General features: G+C 37.7%; 1 protein-coding gene across 1 annotated transcript in view; it reads right to left on the bottom strand.

The window, feature by feature from the left end:
• The window catches only part of LOC126237376 (dynein axonemal heavy chain 7), a 1,033,797-nt gene that overhangs the window by 410,620 nt on the left and 602,629 nt on the right, over positions 1-20,548 (bottom strand). The window contains exons 39-40 of the mRNA XM_049947460.1: positions 9,620-9,849; positions 3,493-3,673 (exon numbers count right to left, since the gene is read on the bottom strand). Coding sequence (XP_049803417.1) covers positions 3,493-3,673; positions 9,620-9,849 — 411 coding nt within the window. The remainder of the gene's footprint in view (positions 1-3,492; positions 3,674-9,619; positions 9,850-20,548) is intronic.

Here is a 20,548-nt window from a genome sequence, read left to right as displayed (position 1 = left end):
GAGGCCTTTAGTAAGGATTGTTTTTTCTGTGGGGGCTAAGGCTTTTGGAGGAAAGGTTCATGACTGTGTTTTTGATCTATTTAGGTTCTGGATTCTATATGGCAGTGGGAAAGAGTTTCTGAGGGTGGAGTAAATGTAGTAGGTCTGCAAGGCAGGATTTGTCAGCTATGAGGGGATGTGGGGAAGATTTGGAGGTTGTTGTAGAGTTGGTGGGCAGTGGTAGTCCAAGTTGAGAGTAGGAACTGAACAGGGTGGAGAGTTTTTTGAGGTGTCATTGTGCATGCTGCTCTATTTCCTGGAGGGCAAGAGTGTCAGTTTGTGATACGGGATCCATGAATGTGGGAATGCATAGCAGGAGAATTTTACAGATGGAGAGGAGGTATTTGAAGGAGATTAGAGCCTGATTGACAAAGTTTTGCAAGACTATGTTGGTGAAGAATAAGGACTGGTGGAGTCTGAACAGATGGAGATCATTGTGGAGGTCACAGTGGAAGGAGGCTTTCAAGCCAGAGATGGGTAACTTGATGGTTAGGCCATGTGGGGGGATTCCATGAGCCAAGCAACAATGTAGGAACAGTATGTCAGACTGGGTTCTAGCTAGGGATAAGGAAACTTTTCTGTATTGATACAACCACAGGTTTTTACCTACTCTCCTTTTCTGCCCCCCCCCCCCCCCCCACACCCACCGCCTAACATCACAACTGCACCTAGCTGCCCTACCATCGTCCAACCTTGTACTTGTATGCTCCCAGTATCCCAAATACCTCACCTGGTTCACATTCACTAATGAAATCATTGTGTCGTGGATTGAAAGTGAGGACACCCTATCTACATTCCTCTACAACCTGAACACCTTATCCGCCATTCGCTTCACTTGGTCCCCCTCAAACCAACATATCATTTTCCTCGATGTTGACTTCCGTCTCAAAAATGGCCACATCAGTGTATGTGTCCATAACAAAACTAACAACCACCAGCAATACATCCACTTAAGACAGTTGCCACCCATTCCATACCACGGAGACCATTCCATACAGGCTAGCCACCTGTGGCCATTGCATCTGTAATGATTAGCAGTCCCTCTTCAAATATACCAAGGGTCTCACTGAGGCCTTCGTGGACAAAAGTTACCTTTCCAACCTTGTAGAGAAACAGATCTCCCATGTCTTGTCTCTCCAGTTGCCTACCACCTCCCAAATTCCCACTGTCTGGCAACAAGGTAGTACTCCCTTCGTGAGTCAGTACAACTCAGTACTACACATGACTGGAGCAACTGAATCACATTCTTCACCTGGGATTTGACTACCTCTTGTCATGCCCTGAAATGAGGAATGTGTTTCCCACAATTCTTCCCATCCCTCCCACTGTGGTATTCCACAGTCCATAGGCCCTACACAATATCTTTGCCCATCCCTAGTCCACCCCTGCCTCCAACCCCTTGCCTCATAGCTCATAGCCCTATAATAGACCTAAATGGAAGACCTGTCCCATACATCCTCCCACCACCACCTTCTCCAAACTGGTAACAAGCATCACCTATCCTATCAAAGGCAGCACACAGCAGTCTTGTGATCTACAAACTACGCTAGAATTGCTGTGCTGCATTCTGCATAGGACTGACAACCAACAAGATGTCTGTCCACATGAGTGGCGACTGACAAACTGTGGCTAACAGACATATGGACCACCTAGTTGCTAAGCATACTCTCCAACACAGTGTGTTTCACTTCAGTGAGTGCTTCACAGCCTATGCCATTTTGACCAGCTTTTCTGAACTACACTGGTGGGAGCCCTCACTGCAGTATAGCCTACAGTCCCATTACCTCCTTGGCCTTCACATTCTCTAGTCCCTGTCTTTCACCCAATTATACCTTTCTCTGCTTCCTCTCCAGTATTACACAATCTTCTATTTCACAAATGCACCCACTAGTCTCTCTCTCAACCTCAATATCTCTCTCTACCTCTCTCTCTTTCTTCTCCTCTACCTCTCTCCCTTTTTTCCTCCTCTAACACTCTTCTTCCCTGCTACACCATCCTCCCCCCCCCCCCCGCCCCAAATGTCCCAATTGCACCTATTGGCTTACCCTATCCCTATCACGATTCTGGTTGCTCCCACAAGCAACACTACACCCTCCGCTAACCCTAACCCGTTATTCCTTATCTCTCCCCTTCCTGACCCCAGCCTGTTCCTTAACCCTACCACCCATACTGACTCTCCCATCAGACACAGTTGCTTGCAGTCGGACCTCAGAAGTCAGAGGCAGCGGTTATGTGTGTGTCAGTTGTCTTTGCATGAATGTGTGTGTTTTTTCTACATTATAACAAGGTATTTGGGCTAGATGGTCACACATTTAACTGTCTTTGTGTCGTGCCTGTCTGCAACTCAACATCTCCTCTATGTGGTGATTACCCATCTATACTTTTCATAATATTGGCATTATTCCATCGTGGATTTTCCATTGTTTAACAATCTACATCATTATTCTTCATGTTTACATATATATTTCTCAGCCTAGGCACACTGGTGACGAACACATTTCTCCCAATGAGAAACCAATTTGTTGATACTGTCATCATAGAATGTTTTATTATTTTGTTGAAAAAGCAACAACCTCACCTCTGCTTTCACCACTTCACCACTATAAAAGAGAAGTCATCGTTTTTTGGAAACAGATGATAATTTGGAGGGGGAGGGGATGTCGGGACTGCATGTCTCAGCATTTACATGTGATCTGGCATTGTCATGCTGAAGAATAGGATGGTCCATGAGTGGACAAACTCTTCAAATTCTAAACTTGATTATAGCATACTGTTTCTAAAGCCCTGACATAGTCACATTACACATCACCATGTTACACACTACAATTCGGAGCCCTCTAGTGGCAGAGACCTGGAAATATGTACACATGAGCAATAAAGATGCAGAATATTAATAACATTTGTTTTATTTTAAAAACTTTAAGAGATTTCACACAAAAAAAATTCAGAAGCATTACTTTTAAGCACACCCTTGTATAAACTGGAGAGAACAGAGGTACTTTAGAAATGGGTTTCCAGAAAAATAAATACAAACCCTATGTCTGATTGTAAAATAATGATTAATGAGGAAATGCTGAGAAAATATCAGAAGTAATGGCAAAGTGAAGATTAATCTTATTTGGACACTTCTACCAATTGAATAATTACAGGCTAATGAAGCAAATACTTCCATATTTCTGGAAAAAGAAGTCCACAGTGGGATGAATTACAGAAAAAGGAAAAGAAGAATAGAAAGTTCCTCTTTGTAAAAACATTAAATAGCAGATAGAAACCTTTCTTAAGAATAAAATACTAAATTAGAAGCCTTTCAAGATAGAAGAACTAAGAAATTTGGAACAACATAGACAGTATAGACAGTATGGGAAGAAGATCAAGTAGTGTAATATGTAGAAAATAGTTAGTGTTTCCTTCTGAAACATTTCTTTTTGTATACCACAAGTTTTTTATGCATACCTCAGCTACATCAGCAGACTCCTTTTGTACAGTCTGCATCATAGCTTCCACTTGCTCAGCAGCAGCAACAAGCTTTGGTTTCAGAGCCGTAAGCTCTTCTTGCATCACTGATACCTGTTCAGCAGCATGATCTAGCTTCTCTATTCCAGCTTCATATCGATGCTTTCCTTTCAGAACTTCTCTACAGAGAAATACACACAGTGATAAAAGTACTGACTTAAAACTGAAATAAATACACTTTCAGAATATAGCTGTGAAACTACATTTTTGTGTGTGCGTATGCCTGAATACTAAAGAATTTCCAGTTATTACATTAAATCAGACTGAACCAACACATATTCAAAAATAGTGTTTTATTCTAAATTAACGACAAGGAATGGAAGTACAAAGAGATCAACTAATGTTTATAAATATCATTTGCTCAGACTGTAATGATATAAAAAATATATGTAATTTTAAATACACTTCTTTAATTGGTTTTTGGTTAAGTATAGTAAGATAGCCAAGCAAATTCTTAATGAAATTATAGTTGTACACAGAAATAATTCATAGAATATCAGTCAGTTATCTTCAAGAACTGTTTGGTATCCCTATAGCCATCAAAACAAATGTCACATATGTTAGCTTTACACTCTGGTTAGAGTACATAATCGTGCATAAAGAAAAGCACATGAAAAAAGTGCCGCATTGTAAAAATATACTCAAACTAAAGAGCAAAGGACACGCATATTACCCAGAAGCCACATTTGCAATGGAGCAAATAGTCCCATTGGACTAGGGTAAGATGGGGAAGGAAATTGGCTATGCCCTTCCAAAGGAACCATCTCGGCATTTACACGAAGTGATTTAGGGAAATCATGGAAAACATAAATCACGATGGCGGGACGAGGGTTTGAACTGTCATCCTCCTGAATGCGAGTCCAGTGTGCTAACTACTGTGCCACCTTGCTTGGTTAAAATTATTTCATAAATTTAAAATGCAGATGCAGATCTCAAAAAATTCCAAAAACATTTATAAAATTACGAATGTTTATTGTTGCCAGCTAACAAGACTAAGTTCCTCAATGAGAAAATGAATGTGCTGGAGGTTGGAAATGGAAAATATGTAGCCGACACAAACACAGTGAGAGAATAAAGCTCTTCCAATATGTTGTTTCAACAGAATTTAGTTATAATGTTATTCTTAGTTAGGACTTCTTGTAGGCATCACAAGCAGCCATAGACTGTGGAGCTCCAGATTTATGAGGCTTTTCCAGCTATCACAAATAATAGAGATTGATCTAGGCAGTTGTTTACTGTTGAAGAAGTTGTTATCTTGCCATTATCAATGACACAAGTTTCAGATGTCAGTCTAGATACACAGTTAAACTGTACAGCTTTTGTCAATCGCAAAAAGCAACTCAGGCTTACAAAATAAATGTGTGTTTCAGCAATGATTATAACTACTGCATGTGGTCAAGGATAACCAGGATCAATAACTGTGATGAGAGGTCACACATCATCCCTAAAGGTATATGCACAATAACAGCTAAACAAGTACAGGATGGGCAGCTCAGCATGCTCCACTGCCACTACAGAAAATTCAAGGCAAGGAGCTAGTAATCAAACTGCCAATGGGATATGGCCTGACCAAGGAACAATGTCAGCAGGTATTAGCTATTTACAAATGCTTTCAAATCCACAGTGAAGTAAAGACAGACCATGTAGCCTATAGTATAAAAACATATAACACTGATGATCTTCAACCAATTACCCAGCACTCAAGTAGTGTGACACTGGCTGAATGATGTATAATTTTGGAGTAAGTGGAAAAGATGCTGCAGGATGACATCAATGAACCTTCAGAGACTCCTTGGTCCTCTCCTGTCATCCTTGTGAGGAAGAAAGATGGCAAATTGTGTTTCTCCATTGACTTCTGATGACTGAACAAAATCATAAAGAATCATGTCTACCTGTTGTCATGCCTTGAGAACATCCAATGCTGATCAAAAGGAACAAAGTTTTTTTCTGCTATGGACCTGCAGGCTGGCTACAGGCAATCTGATGTTGATGGTTGGTTGGTTGGTTGGTTTCGGGGAAGGAGACCAGACAGCGTGGTCATCGGTCTCATCGGATTAGGGAAGGATTGGGAAGGAAGTCGGCCGTGCCCTTTCAGAGGAACCATCCCGGCATTTGCCTGGAGTGACTGATGTTGATGAGCTGTCTGGAAAGACTGCCTTCATAACTGCTGATGACTTCTATGAGTTTACTGTTACATCAATTGGACTGTGTAAAGCTCCAGCCACCTTCAAATATGTGACAGTCAATCTGCTTCAACACCTTAAATGGACCATGTGTCTTTCCTACCTGGATGACATTATCATTTTTTGAAGACATATGAAGAACATCTTATGCATCTGGCAACTGTGCTGAAATGTGTTCAGACTGCAGGCCTCAACCTGAACTTGAAAATGTGCTTCTTCACCCCTCCTGAAATAAAAATCTTTGGGCACCTAGTGAATGGTGATGGGGTTCATCCTGATCCAGGCAAAATAAAAGCAGTCACACATTATGTAACTCCTTATCATATTCATAATATGGGAAGTTTTCTAAGAAAGTGTTCATACTGATGGTAATTCATAAAGAACTTCTGTGCCAAGGCACCTCTCTTGCAAGAATATTGTAGGGAGATAAGTCTCCAGCTCATTGTCTCGTGGTAGCGTTCTTGCTTCCCAAGCACAGGGTCCCGGGTTCGATTCCCTGCACCATCAGAGATTTTCACCTCCCAGGAGATAACTGGGTGTTGTTGTCATCCTCATCATCCTCATTCATAATCATTATGGTCGGAGGAAGGCAGTGGCAAACCACCTACACTAGGACCTCAGCTACTACGGCGGTGCGGGTCTCCCGCATCATCCCCTATGCTCTGTCGAGGAGTATGGGACCTCATCATCATCATCATCATCATTACCTTTCTTTTCCCTTAAGGAGGCACTCACAGTTTCTGAAGTCCTAGAATTGTATGATGAGAATGCCAAGATAGAACTTCGTGAAGACATTAGTGGTTTTGGAAGAGGCATAGTTTTAGTGTCAATTCAGCAAGGTGCTGAGAAGGTGAAACCTTACACTTGCAGAGTATCTTCAAGTGGGAGGTGATCTACTTCACTACAGTGAAAGAGCACCTTGCAGTTATTTTGGTCGTCACCAAGTTCCTACCGTAAATTTGGCAAAACCATTCACCACTGTGACAGACAACCATTCTCTATGAAGGCCAACTAGCCTCAAGGAGTATAGGATCAACTGGAAAAATGGGTAGAGTCTTTGAGACTATGTCACAGTAGTGAACAAAAAGGAATCCAAATACAAGGATGCTGACTGCCTTTCTTGGAATCATTTGGTGCAACACAGCAATATGAATGAATTTTCAGTCATCACTGCATGAGGTGACAATGCTGTTTAAAACAGTCAAGATCTACCACTGCTGAAAATCGTACAAGCCTTGAAGAAGGAGAAACCAAATAAAGAAGTATTTCAATAAATAAATGTAGCACTGTATAAGAGTAAGTATGATCCAATGAGATGGAAATGGCTGCTTGTCATTCCAGTTCATCTACAGCCAGTTATACTGAACTTTTTTCCTCAATGCTCCAAAATCTGGTCACCTGGGATTCATGAAGACTCTAGACAGAATCAGATGCAGGTATCACTGAATAGGTGTCTACCAGTCTGTTAAGATACTTAGTGACCCACAATAAGAAATACAGTCAGACATGTGTACCTCTGACCAGGCAGATACTGATCTGTTATGAACTATGTGAGCCATTCTAAGAAATGCAAGTGATGGAAGCACATGCACAGTTACTTCTTGGGCACACTGCTGCACCACCATTCCACTAGATTAGAATGGACTTCTTGGGAGATTCCCGAAGTGACATTTCCTAGTTTTCTTGGGTATGGTGGGACTTTTTCTGTGTTTAACCCTCGAGTTGGTACATCTCTATGTAAAGTGTGTCAATTACAAAAGCATTGTCTTATACCATTTCACTGTCATTTTATAACAGCAAGGCTGTACCTATTCCTTCATTACTGCTTCTCAGTGATAAGCTGTATTACAACAGCTCCAAATGAGAAGCAGTAACATAAAATAAATACTGAGCTATGCAAGAAAAATTTTACGATCTGTATAAGAAAAGACCCAGATTCTAAGCTAGCAGCACAAACCCACAATGAAGCAGTTACCTACAAGATAATTAGTAATCAAATATGCAGCTGGCAGTAATCTGATACAGCTGCACTGTTTAATGCTTTGAGTGGGACACTAGTGTGGAGTAACACTTGTACTTGGCAACTGACTGATATAATGAAAGTTTATTTTATTATTGTTTAAGTAAACAGTGATTTAGCTCATGTAATGTAAGTTTATTTTACTCTTGTTTAATTAAAGTAAAATTAAACTGAGAGTTTGCTCATACATGTTTGTCTTGGTAATATAATGGCAGTTACTCTTTAGATGTGTACAAAGTACGCCACGTCCCCACTTGGGTTATGAAAAATGGTACACCTGATCGAGAATCACAATCCTTAAGCAATGAGAATTACGCCGTTCTATTCGAAGGTAGCTATTTCAACACTTTTAGGCCATGAAGGAGTTCTTGTAGAAGATCAAGAAGTTTATTATTTTCCTCCATCTTTACAAAAGAAATCTTCAATAAATACTATGCATTTACAATTTATGATTAGTACTTGTGAATGAAGTATGATAATAGTGTCAATGAGAATATATAGTGATCAGTGGCATTATAAAAAGACATTTATTACCTGAACTGAACATTGATCAATGGCACATTGTTTAAAAATCCTAATGAATTTATATAGAATGTTTGTTCACCAAAAATGGCCTACCTTATTAAACAGACATGTTTCTTGCATACGTTGCAAATTTTTTATTAGTGTATTTAAAATAATCATAATTAATTATGAGTTTGGCATATGTCTGATTTTTCTTAACAAAGTTTATGTTAATTGTTTCCTTGTCTGAACTTTGACTTTTCAGGATTTTTTATGGTAGTCTTTCATCCTTTACTGTATTTACAAGTTATCTTCCATGTTTTTTCTGTATTAAGTTGTTTTCTCATTAATGTACCTTCAGCTCAATTTGAACATCTTCATCCTTTACTAAATCTTTTATTGTGCAGCTCTTTACTCTCCACAAGAATCTCATTTCTGCTGCTTATATTTCGCTGTCATCTTTCCTTTTATTCATCCAATCATCACTTTCACACAGCAGTAATGGTACTGCTAAAGTTTAATAAAAATTAATTATTTTTATCTTTTTGGATTTTTTTAGTTGAGTGATGTTGTTTATTGGGGGAAATTTCAGATTTAAAATAATTCAAATCAAGTAAGACACAGAATTAGGACCAGTAGCATTGAAAATGTAGATCAATTTCATTACAGGTAACATGTAAGAGAGGTGAATGAAAACATATTTAAAATTTGCAGGAATACTTTTTAATATGTAAAAGTAGATGGCTTATATGATCTGTAATGGGTATGGGTAGCAGTTATGGCTAAAAAACTCATCTTGCTTTAAAATATTCAGCTTTGTCCCAGTGTTCCATCCCATCATAAACCACTCATTCACCTGTGGGCCTCCTTTTCTTCAGCAATGTCCCTGACTTATTTTAGAAATCATCTATTGTGACAAGTGAGGATTGTAGTTATTCTATACAAGATTATAGCATGGCCATGCAAAATCATCGAGAATGAATGAGAGATTGGTTTTTCTGCACTATTGGTGTAACCATATGCCATATAATGCAAACACAGTCTCTTTTATAACATTCTTGGACAAAAGCTGAGACACTTCATACATTATTTCCTTTTTTTAATACATATAACAACAACAACAATCAATTACTGATAATATAATGTAAACATTAAATCCTTTTGTGTGGTGAGTAAATTTTTTATCTATGTTTTTATTAGTTCTCCAGTACTTTCACAATGCTGTGTATTTTTCCTCCATGCTTAACTTTCACACATTACATTAAAATTTATATTTCAACATATTACGTTTATATCTCTGCAAACACACATTGAATAGAAAACCTTATATATGTACAGGTTACAGAGATAGGATACTTACTCTCGCTTTTTTGATAATAGCTCCTTGAAAGTATTAATCATTTCAAGATATGAAGTAGGTGTAACATAACTGTGCCTCCGCAGGCGCAAGAAGAACTCAGTTGACAGATCCTGAGTAGATGTATGAAATTCTTGACACATATCAATACATGCTTTTCTCTCTTCATCACCTAACTCAACCTCAGACAGGAAACGGGTTGCAACAGCAAGCAAAGCATCCTCAGGCCATGACTGTAAGAAAATGGATGGTTAGTGTGAAGACTTGAAGATAAACAGTGTTATTAGAAATAATAATTAATCCTATGGCAAAACTAGAGGTGAAGAAGTAATGAATTAGAACGTTACATGAGATGAAGTTTTACTGCACACCATTTCAAGCAAACTTGCAACTATATTCAGTGGTATATGGATACTGTGTGCAAAATTTGTTCTGCATAGAGTTTGTACTAAAGAAGTAATACATTAAAACATCATACCTGATGCTGCCATTTTATGGCATGAACAGAGGAAATGCAGTAAGTGACAAGCTTTCCTCCTTTCACCATTCTGCTCCAGTTGTTAGTGAGAAAAATTTTCAAAAAACTTCGAAATTATGTGTAAAGTCTGTTGGAAATGTTAACTGCCCCAATTTTCAAACAATGGATGAATAAAAACCGGCCATTTCCACACCTTCAGTTATGTTACCTTGAGACAAACACATAGTTTCTAACTGCAATAATTGTCTTACTTTGTTTATCTTTGACTTGCAATTGCACCACTTAATGAGCAGATTATGACAACATCTTAAATTTTTAGATTCAATCAACAATTATGCAAAATATCATAAATCAAATTTTTGCTGGCCCTGGCAGCTGTCAAATAGGCAATCTTCAAATGGCCCAGGGCACTGTAACCTGGACTCCGGAAAAGTCATTTAATAATGAAGAAGTAAATAATGAAGAAGTAAATAATGAAATTAAAGAATTAAAAATACGATAAGAAAGAAATAAAAAGTAATATAAAAATCGTAAAAAAGGAAATAAAAAATGAAATGAAAACTCTGTCTTGTCAGATAATAAATTTAGACACAACTCTAACTCAAGGTCAACACAGACTAAAAAATCAGTCTCCCAAAGAAATTTTTAATAACAACGTGAACCAATGGAAAGAATTTGTTAAGAGATGAGGAAATTATATTTCTATATTATTTTACAACTTCACTGTTATGTGTGTTCTGTCCACAATGTCTTAAACTATCTGCATCAATCTTAATTTAAAAAGAGAGAAAGAGAGACTTCAGGGGTGGGTAGGGGTGGAGTTGTCAGTTTCAAAGGCAAAATGCAGTCTGCATAGAATTCTGTGACACCCAACTGTGAACAAAGACTGTTGTTATTGTGTTCTTCAGTCTGTGCAGGCCTCTTCATTTCTGAGTAACTAATGCAGCCTACACCCTTCTGGATCTGCTTACTGTGTTCATCTCTTGGTCTCCGTCTACGATTTTTACCCCCCACACTTCCCTCCAGTACTAAATTTGTGATCCCCTAATGTCTCTGAATGTGTTCTACCAACTGATCCCTTCTTTTAGTCAGGTTGTCCCACAATTTTCTTTTCTCCCCAATTCTGCTCAGCACCTCCTCATTAGTTACATGACATGTCCATTTAATTTTCAGCATTCTTCTGTAGTACCACATTTCTAAAGCTACTGTTCTCTGCTTGTCTTAACTGTTTATCATCCATGTTTCGCTTCCATACATGGCTACATTCCATGCAAATACTTTCAGAAAGGACTTCCTGACACTTAAATTACCAGTCTATATGTCATATCCCTCAGCCATCATCAGTTATTTTGCTACCCAAATAGCAAAACCCATCTACTACTTTCAGTGTCTCATTTCCTAGTCTAATTCCTGCAGCATCTCCTCATTTAATATTACTACATTCCATTATCCTCATTTTGCTTTTGTTGATGTTCATCTTCTATCCTCCTTTCAAGGCAGTGTCCATTCCATTCAACTGCTCTTGTAAGTCCTTCGCTATCTCTGACATAATTACAATGTCATTGGAGTTTAAATCTCACTCCAAATTTAAATTTTGTTTTCTTTACTGCTTGTTCAATATACATATTGAATAACATCGGGGACAGGCTACAACCCTGTCTCACTCCCTTCTCAGCCATTGCTTCCCTTTCATGCCCCTTGATTCTATATAGCTGCCATCTGGTTTCTGTACAAGTTATAAATAGCCTTTCACTCCCTATATTTTTTCCTTGCCACCCTCAGAATTTCACAGAGAGTATTCCAGTCAACATTATCAAAAGCAGTCTACAAATGCTATAAATGTAAGATTGCCTTTCCTTAACGTATCTTCTATGAGAAGTTGTAGAGACAGTATTGCCTACATTTCTCCAGAATCCAAACTGAAGTTGGCTTTTACCAGTGTTTCCATTCTTCTGTAAATGATGTGTGTTAGTATTTTGCAACCATGACTCATTAACCTGATAGTTCAGTAATTTTCACACCTGTAAGAGGCTTTCTTTGGAATTGGAATTATTATATTCTTTCTGAAGTGTGAGGGCATTTCACCTGTCCCATACATCTTGCTCACCATATGAGTTCTGTCGTGGCTGGCTCTCCCAAGGCTATCATTAGATGTAATGGAATGTTGCTTACTCCTGGAGTATTGTTTCAACTTATGTATTTTATGCTTTGTCAAATTCTTGGAGCAGTACCTTATCTTCTATCTCATCTTTATGTACATCCTCTTCCATTTCTACGATATTGCTCTCAAGTAAATCTCCATTGTTCAAACCCTCTAAATACTCCTTTCACCTTTCAGCTTCCCCTACTTTGCTCAGGACTGGGTTTCCACCTGACCTGTTGATATTCATGCAAGTGGTTCTATTTCTCCAACAGTCTCCTTAATTTTCCTGTAGGTGGTACCTATGTTCCCCCTGGTAATATAAGCTTTTAAATCCTTACATTTGCCCTCTAGCCATTCCTGCTTAGCCATTTTGCACTTCCTGTCAATCTAGTTTTTTAGACATTTGTATTCTCCTTCTCCTGTTTCATTTACTGCATTTTTATATTTTCTACTTCCATCAATTAAATTCAATATATCTTGCATTACCCACAGATTTCTGCTAGCCCTCATCTTTTTACCTACTTGATCCTCTGCTGCCTTGACTATTTCTTCTCTCGAAGCTACCCATTCTTCTTGTATCATATTCCTTTCCCCTGTTCTTGTCAATCATTCCCTAATGTTCCCTTTGAAACTCTTTACAACCTCTGGTTATTTCAGTTTATTCAGGTCCCATCTCCTTAAATTCCTACCATTTTGCAATTTCTTTGGTTTTAATCTACAGTTCATAACTAATAAAGGGCAGTCAGAGTCCATATCTGCCTCTAGAAATGTCTTACAATTTAAAATCTTGTTCCAAAATTTCTATATTACCATTATATAATCAATCTGAAAGCTCTCAGTGTCTCCAGCTCTCTTCCATGTGTACTACCTTCTTTCATGATTCTTAAACCAAGCGTCAGTTTTGATTAAATTATGCTCTGAGCAAAATTCTACCAGGAGGCTTCCTCTTTCATTCCTTTCCTCAAATCCATATTCACCTACTATTTTTCCTTCTCTTCCTTTTCCCACTATCAAATTCCAGCCCCCCATGAAAACGCATTAAATTTTCATCTCCCTTATCTATCTGAATAATTTCTTTTATCTCATCAAACATTTCCTCTATCTCTTCATTATATGTGGACCTAGTTGGCATTTAAACTTGTACTACCATGATGGGTGTGGTCTTCATGTCTATCTTGGCTACACTAACGCATTCACTATGGTGTTCATTCTAGTGTATCTATGTTCCTGTTTCCTTATTCATTATTACCTCTGTTTTATTTTGTATTTATAACCCTGTATTCACCCAAACAGACATCCTGTGACTCCTGCCACCAAACTTCACTAACTCCCACTATATCTAAATGTAACCTATCAATTTCCCTTTTTAAATTTTCTAACCTACCTTCCTAATATAAGGGATCTAATGTTCCACACTCCAATCCACAGAATGCCAATAGAATCAAGAGCACAAAGACTGTCATATTAAATATGTGAAAGAGTATTGGGAGCTTCAGTGGCAGAACCTACTTTGAAAACCAATATAACTCCAAAAGTAAATCAGCTATCAGAATTATTTTTTTAAGGTCACTGACTGGTTGTTAGTTTTGTACTTTTATAAAACTTTTACTGGTTAATCGACCAAGGAGGAATACTGTACTTACTGATACATAATCCGAAAATACAAGGAACACCACAACTGTGCTATCATCTCTCATTTCAAATAACATTGTACAGTATGAGTCTTAAACCAATAAAATTTGATAAGAAATGAGGACACATTTGAAAAATTAGCACATTACAAGAGACTGTTTTAATCACTTAAGCTTGTTTCCTGTATGATTATTCTAAGTTTGTCCCAATTCCTAAACAGAATTTCTGCAGCCACCCCCAAAGCTAGAGATGGACAGCCCACTCCTGAATTGATTCAAAGAGATAGATCTTTCTAAAGAGTGGACAATGGGTGATTCAGAAATAATGAATGGTAGCTCATCTGATTTCAAAATGCGTTTCTGGTGGCTGCAATGAGTGGGATAAAAATTCTGTGCTAGGCTGCTGCAGCAGTACCCCAATCTATATCCACAAAAAAACGTTTCCCAAGCTACAAAAATGTGTTATAGACCATGCGCAAATGTGGATTTGCCTGCCTTATTAGTACATGAAGCTTTTCTCATCCACAAAAACAAAATATACAGGAAGCTCAGTTTTTTTTTTTTTTCAATTTATTGTCTGTTGTGCAGCGCCCATTCAGCTACCTCAATAGTAATACTAATTAGGATGATATGAAAGTAAGCACAACACATCTCTGAATCTCCAAGTAGAAAAAATCTTCAACCCAACTGGGAATCAAACCCAGGCCCTTTTGCTTCATATTCAGCTACCAAGCCAAACAAGACCAAAGGGCTGCAGTAGGACACATTAAGGTGGAAAACACTTCCAGCATCATGTTTCCACTCTTGATTTCAAAAGAACATCTCAAGTTTCAGAAGCTCAATAAATGTTTACATACTTTTGAGTGAGTTGTTATTTCTTATCCTCTGACGTAGAATTGCATTCGGAATGTGTTGGCAGCAATTATAAAAGCTGCTGTGTTCAGCCATTGTGAAATCGGAGCATATCGCTAAGTAATTATTACCAATTTTGGTAATTTGTTGTCTTTCATTCTTGTGACGTAATCCTTCCAGTTATTTCTGTGTTCTTTAATCTGCTCATTTAAGTTTTTCACTCTCAGTTCTTTTCTGATATCTACATTCACTCTACTGTGAGACACAATGTACCCAACAACTCATCTTAGCAACTGGACTTCTAGTGCCTGTATTCTGATGGGAATGAGTGCTTCTGCTGTGATGTCCAGGCAAGAGCTTCAAGGTCTAAGGAGCAGTAGTTATTATGAGCAGTAGTGGGTCAACAATAAGCTTGACCATTTGGACTGCAGCTTCATCCTGTACAGTAAATGCTGAGCTGAAGGATTTTTGACAGCATTGTCAGCTCAAGAAAGAATTTTTCATGTCTACCATCCTTTACATCCATGAAATAATCAGTAAGTCTATGTTTTGTTTATGGGTCAATAAAAGTTATTGCTAAAGTCAAATACTGGTTTAGTACCTTGGTTTGGACAATGGGATCAGTTGCAGCTTCTACTTAGCTTACTCTTCCCCAGATCACACCATCTTTTTCACAGAGCATCTGGTCTTTATTTTAGATTAACGTATTGCCATGTCTTAGTTATCATATCTCTCACATTAATTGACTGTGTTTGCTTTCTGCTTGTAATCAATTTTATTTTCGAGGGTAGGAGGTCATTTGTAAGTCCAACATACAGTGTCTCTGAGATTCGTGAACTGTTTTAGCTCTTCGGCCAGCCAAGATGCAGGTTTTCCCTTCAGGTGTCTGATCTTTGGGGGAGAATATTTATTCTGTAACAGAGTTAGTTTTGTAGTAAATCCATGAAGTTGGTCTTTCATGTCCAGGAATGGTATAGAAGTCATCTCCCAAATTATCTCTTGTGCCTCCACTGCAAGTTCATGTATACTGATACACTTAGCCTCTGTACTTTGGCACAGTTTATTCCTTGCATATTTTAGAGAGTAAGTCATGAAAGTGATGCTGTGAGCTGATATTCCAGGTATGAATTTCTTTGCTTGTGGATTTCATTGGCAAATATATGTATGGGGGCTGACTATAGGCTGCATTATGGGTAGGTGCAAGCTGAAATACTGTTACATTTGGAGATGAAACTACACACTTGAATTTGCAAATTTTCTTAAGGGACTCGATATTTATGAACATATATTTGACTTGTCTATCTTCATTACTAATGGATGTGAGTAGCACAGTCGATAATAAGTCAAAGTGTTTGTATGCCACTACTCCGCCTGCGCATCTGTTACTTCTGTGGAGTCTTTGGACAGTGGAATCTATTTTTAGGGAACTGGAGTGCCTGCTTGGCTTGAGCCAGGTGCCCACATTTAGAAGAAGGACAAAGATGTCAAAATTCTTAAATATATGGCACAGATCATCGAAATGAGTTGGAAGTGATAGTCAACTAAGCTCTACAGTAACAACACACACTCTGGTAGAACCAGTGGCTGCATGAGTAGACAAGTTCATAGCTCCTAAGCACAGGCTTTAGAGTTCACCTGCACTGCTTTTTACCAGCCTTCATATGCACCATTATCCTGCCATCTCTTGTTCACATGCTTTGTAGTTTATATTCGGTTATCACATTATTTTTATCTTCACAGCAGTGAAATCCTCACATATTGTCAGGCTTGTCTTCCTGAGTACCTTAATCACTATGACTGTTTCAGACTTTTTTATACATGATACGAACTTTTTGATTGTGGGTCTAGGTTTTTCAGATCACAAAACTCTATATCCAACTCTGTAACTTCTCATAATAGAAAGTGCTGCATGCATATTTGTTTTCACTTTAAGCTTTTATGATTCAAAATGGCTGAGTTAATAGTAAATACTTTAATTTTGTCAGTGTACTTTTCAGTGCTGCACAACAATATGTCATCCACATTGCCTTTGCCTAGAAGAATTACGAGTCATGTTTGGTACCATTTTAACAAATTGAAGAAAAAGGAAAATTCCGCTATTGTCAGCAGGTAATTATCTAGGCCTCTGGCTCATCATCACACCTGAAGAGACATACAAGATCGAAGCATTCTACAGTACCCCTGGAATGATGTAGGTCAGGAAGCCGATCAAAATTGCCATCAATCAATACAGGAATTCGAGAAATGATTTCTTGCTGATATCTGCTTACACCTCAGGTGAAGGTATGCTCCCAGAAAGGCATATTGATTCTCAAGTTGTATCCAGCTCATGAGTGTCATCAGGTTGTGGACCAGGCCCTCATTTATTTCCTTTTGTGGTGCCCACACTGTCAACTGCCTTTCATTTACAACAACCAATAAGTAATTTTTTTAATATTATAAAGTCGCTCACATTAAATAAAAGTGTAGCATTAGATGTAAAGCTTTTAAAATGATTTGCAGAGAATACCATTCTTTCTCTACAGTTGAAGAGAAAGAATTTGATATATGCTTTGCCCAAATTCTAATTAATCAAGTCGGAAAACATTGTGAAACTCTTTAATGCCCAATTTGCAACATGAGTTATTTTTAAAAAATTAAAAATGATTTGACTACTGCAAAGGCAATTTTCGTTTCATCTGATGCATGGATGAGTGCAAATAACATTAGGTTCTATGCACTCACTGCACGTTTCATAAATGAGAAGAGTGAACTAAAGTCATATGTTTCAGAGTGCTCACAGTTTGAAGACAAGACACACTGCAGAAAACATCTCAAACAGTGCAAAGTCTTTTATCCCAAATACAATATCAATTTTAAAATCATGTCCATAATAACAGAAAATGTGTCAATATGAAATTAACTGCCATGCTTCTGAAACTTCCACATAGCTTATGCTATGCACATTCTTGAACCTCACTGCGCAACATGCAGTTCAGAAGTCCGTACAAAAAAAACCATTGATGAGGTCAAATGAGTTGTTATGTTTCTTAAGGAGAGACCATCTGCTTTAAGCAAACTTTCTGAAATGCAAGAAAAATTAAAAGAAGACTGACTGAAACTGAAACAAGATGTCCCATCCAGATGGAACACTGTTGCAAAGATTTACTTTAAATAAAGAATCCATAATTTCTATCCTTACTATTTTAGGTGGAAAATTAACTTAAAAGGTACAGACTGGGAGATAGTGCAACAGGCTTTACAGATTTTGGAAGTTTTTGATGAGGTAACCACAGAAGTGTCCTCGGAGAAAACAGTTTCACTTTTATAAATGAAAATCTTGCCAAGATTAATGGAATGGCCACTAAAATCTTTTAAAGACAAAAATAGAGAATATCCTCAAGAAATAGTCATTGGTTGATAATTTGCTTAAATGCTTATCTCCAGTACTGAACTGATTATTCAGGCAACATTACTGGACCCCTGATTCAAAGGCAATAATTTTCAGATGAAAAAACATTTCAGGAATGCTACTTGAAGGCTACTGTGGAAATGGAAATGTTGGTTGTTCAACAACAACAACAACAACAACAAAACAGAGCTCTTTTCTCAGCCAATTACCACTGCCAACACAAGAGACATTCTCAATCTGGGAGGAGTTCTGTGAAACTATTAGTCAGCTTCAAGCAAGTCATGACCCAGAAAGTGTGGCAATTGTTGAACTGGACAAATATTTAGTGAAGGGATATTTGTGTAGAAATCCCTTACACTGATGGGCAACAAGAAAATTACTGTGGCTTGTGGTGCATCAATTGGTTCTAAAAGTATTATGTATCAGAGCAACATCAGTGGCCTGTGAATGAATATTTTCAAAAGCAGGACAAATGTGCAATAAGAAGAGGAAGAGACTCATGTTGACTAAAATGGGTCAAATTTTATTTATAAATGACAATATTGATTAATTTTTCCTTTATGAGAAAATACATCATAATACTGACTGTAAATGACTACCGCAGATACACTTCAATACAGTAGTAATAATTCTTATTTTTTTCCACTAAAAGCCTCTAAATATAACAACAGTTTTCAAGTTTGCAAAGATGGCACTGCACGGTAAAACAGTAAATGAGGACAGCTGTGATAAATTTGCCTATAAAAGTGTTAACAGTTGTAAGATGTGCAACAAAAAGGTGATTAAATGTATTCGGTGTAAAGGCTGTGACCGCTGGTTCCACGTGAAGTGCGCTAAGTGAAGCATAAAATTTGTAAACGAGGACTACATATGGACTTGTTTCACGTGTGTTAGTGAAACTGTGGAAAACAAATTTAGAAATGCCATCAAGAAAAAAGACAAAAAAATCAGAGTACTTCAAAGTGATTTACTTACTCTAAACAACAAATATGCTACACTGAAGAATAAGTGTATATGTGGTGCAGAGGTACAGCTTCAATACAAGGAACCATGTGTAAACAAACCAGACTCCTTCTCAGTAAGAGAATATGATTTCTTGATTAAGGAAGATTATGGACATAAAGAAACGTCGAAAGAAGTCTTCTCAGTGTCGTGTAAAAATGATTCTACAAAGAAGATACAACAGAAGAAGAAGGTGAAAATATTCAGTGACAGTCATGGTCACAACAAGGCATTGTAAAGCCCCGTGCCAGTTTTGACAATGTGGTTAAAAGTGTTAACGAAAATTGCTCAGAACTCACAAAAAAGACAGTGTGGTGATAATAGGAGGTGCAAACAATGTTTACAGAAATGAAGTCACGGCCTTTGCTAAGAAGCTGATCGTAGTGCTGTGGTTCCTGCATTTCACAAACATAATTGTAACAACACTCCCACAAAGGTATGATCTTCTGGATTGGTTGTGTGTTAACGAAGAAATTCGATGAACGAATTAATAAGTTAAAAAGTTTTTGTGCCAAATTTGTAAATGTAAAGCTCATAGATATTGATACTTACGAAAGAAACTGTTATACATGCCATGGAATGCATCACAACAAACATGGTAGGAAAAGATTAACTGTGAGCATTAATGATGTACTTGAACAGATATCTCATGATAACGAAAACAGACCGGTTATTGCAATGGAAGCTCCTTCACAGGGAAACTAATACAGTGGACCAATTCCTATGGAATTAGGTCCGAAAGAACTAACAAAGCGAGGGACCATACATTAGCAGTAAAGACTCACATAGGTGTAAACTTTGCCGACAGTTTAATAGATACTGTAAGTTCTTCAGTCAGTAAAAATAGCTTCATAATGCACTTAAATATAGGTGGTGTATCGGGAGAAATGATGAACAAACTATATGACTTAGAAATACTCTTAGGGCAAATAAACTCTGTAAAAGTCATATGTCTGAATGAACATTGGCCTAAATGGGACAATGTCGAGCTACTAAATTCACTCTCAGGGTACAAGTTAACATCGAGTTTTTGCAGAAAAAAGGGGTATGGGGATCATGTTCATCAGTTGAACAAACACAAAACTTTGAAGCCAAAATTACTTTCGATTGTTTAAATGAGGAACAGGTATTCGAAACCTGTTGCATTGAGCTGTGTGCATACAGTTTACTAATCGTAAGCATATATCATGTCCCGGAATCTTGGGCTACTAGGGCATTTCTAAAGAAATTTGAAACTCTCCTAAGTAGGTTTCAGGTAGGGAAACCATATAAAAAGATTGTAATTTGTTCTGATTTTAATATAGATATAAGAGACGAAAACAGATTTGTTACCACCCTGAAGAATTTGTTAGCTACAAACGGCTTAACACTAAATTTTACTGAGTACACCAGGGTAACAGCCACTTCTGCCACAAGCATTGATAATATAATGAGC

Source organism: Schistocerca nitens, chromosome 2 (assembly GCF_023898315.1).
Source record: "Schistocerca nitens isolate TAMUIC-IGC-003100 chromosome 2, iqSchNite1.1, whole genome shotgun sequence".
Taxonomy (NCBI): domain Eukaryota; kingdom Metazoa; phylum Arthropoda; class Insecta; order Orthoptera; family Acrididae; genus Schistocerca; species Schistocerca nitens.
This window is presented reverse-complemented; position numbering and strand designations above follow the sequence as displayed.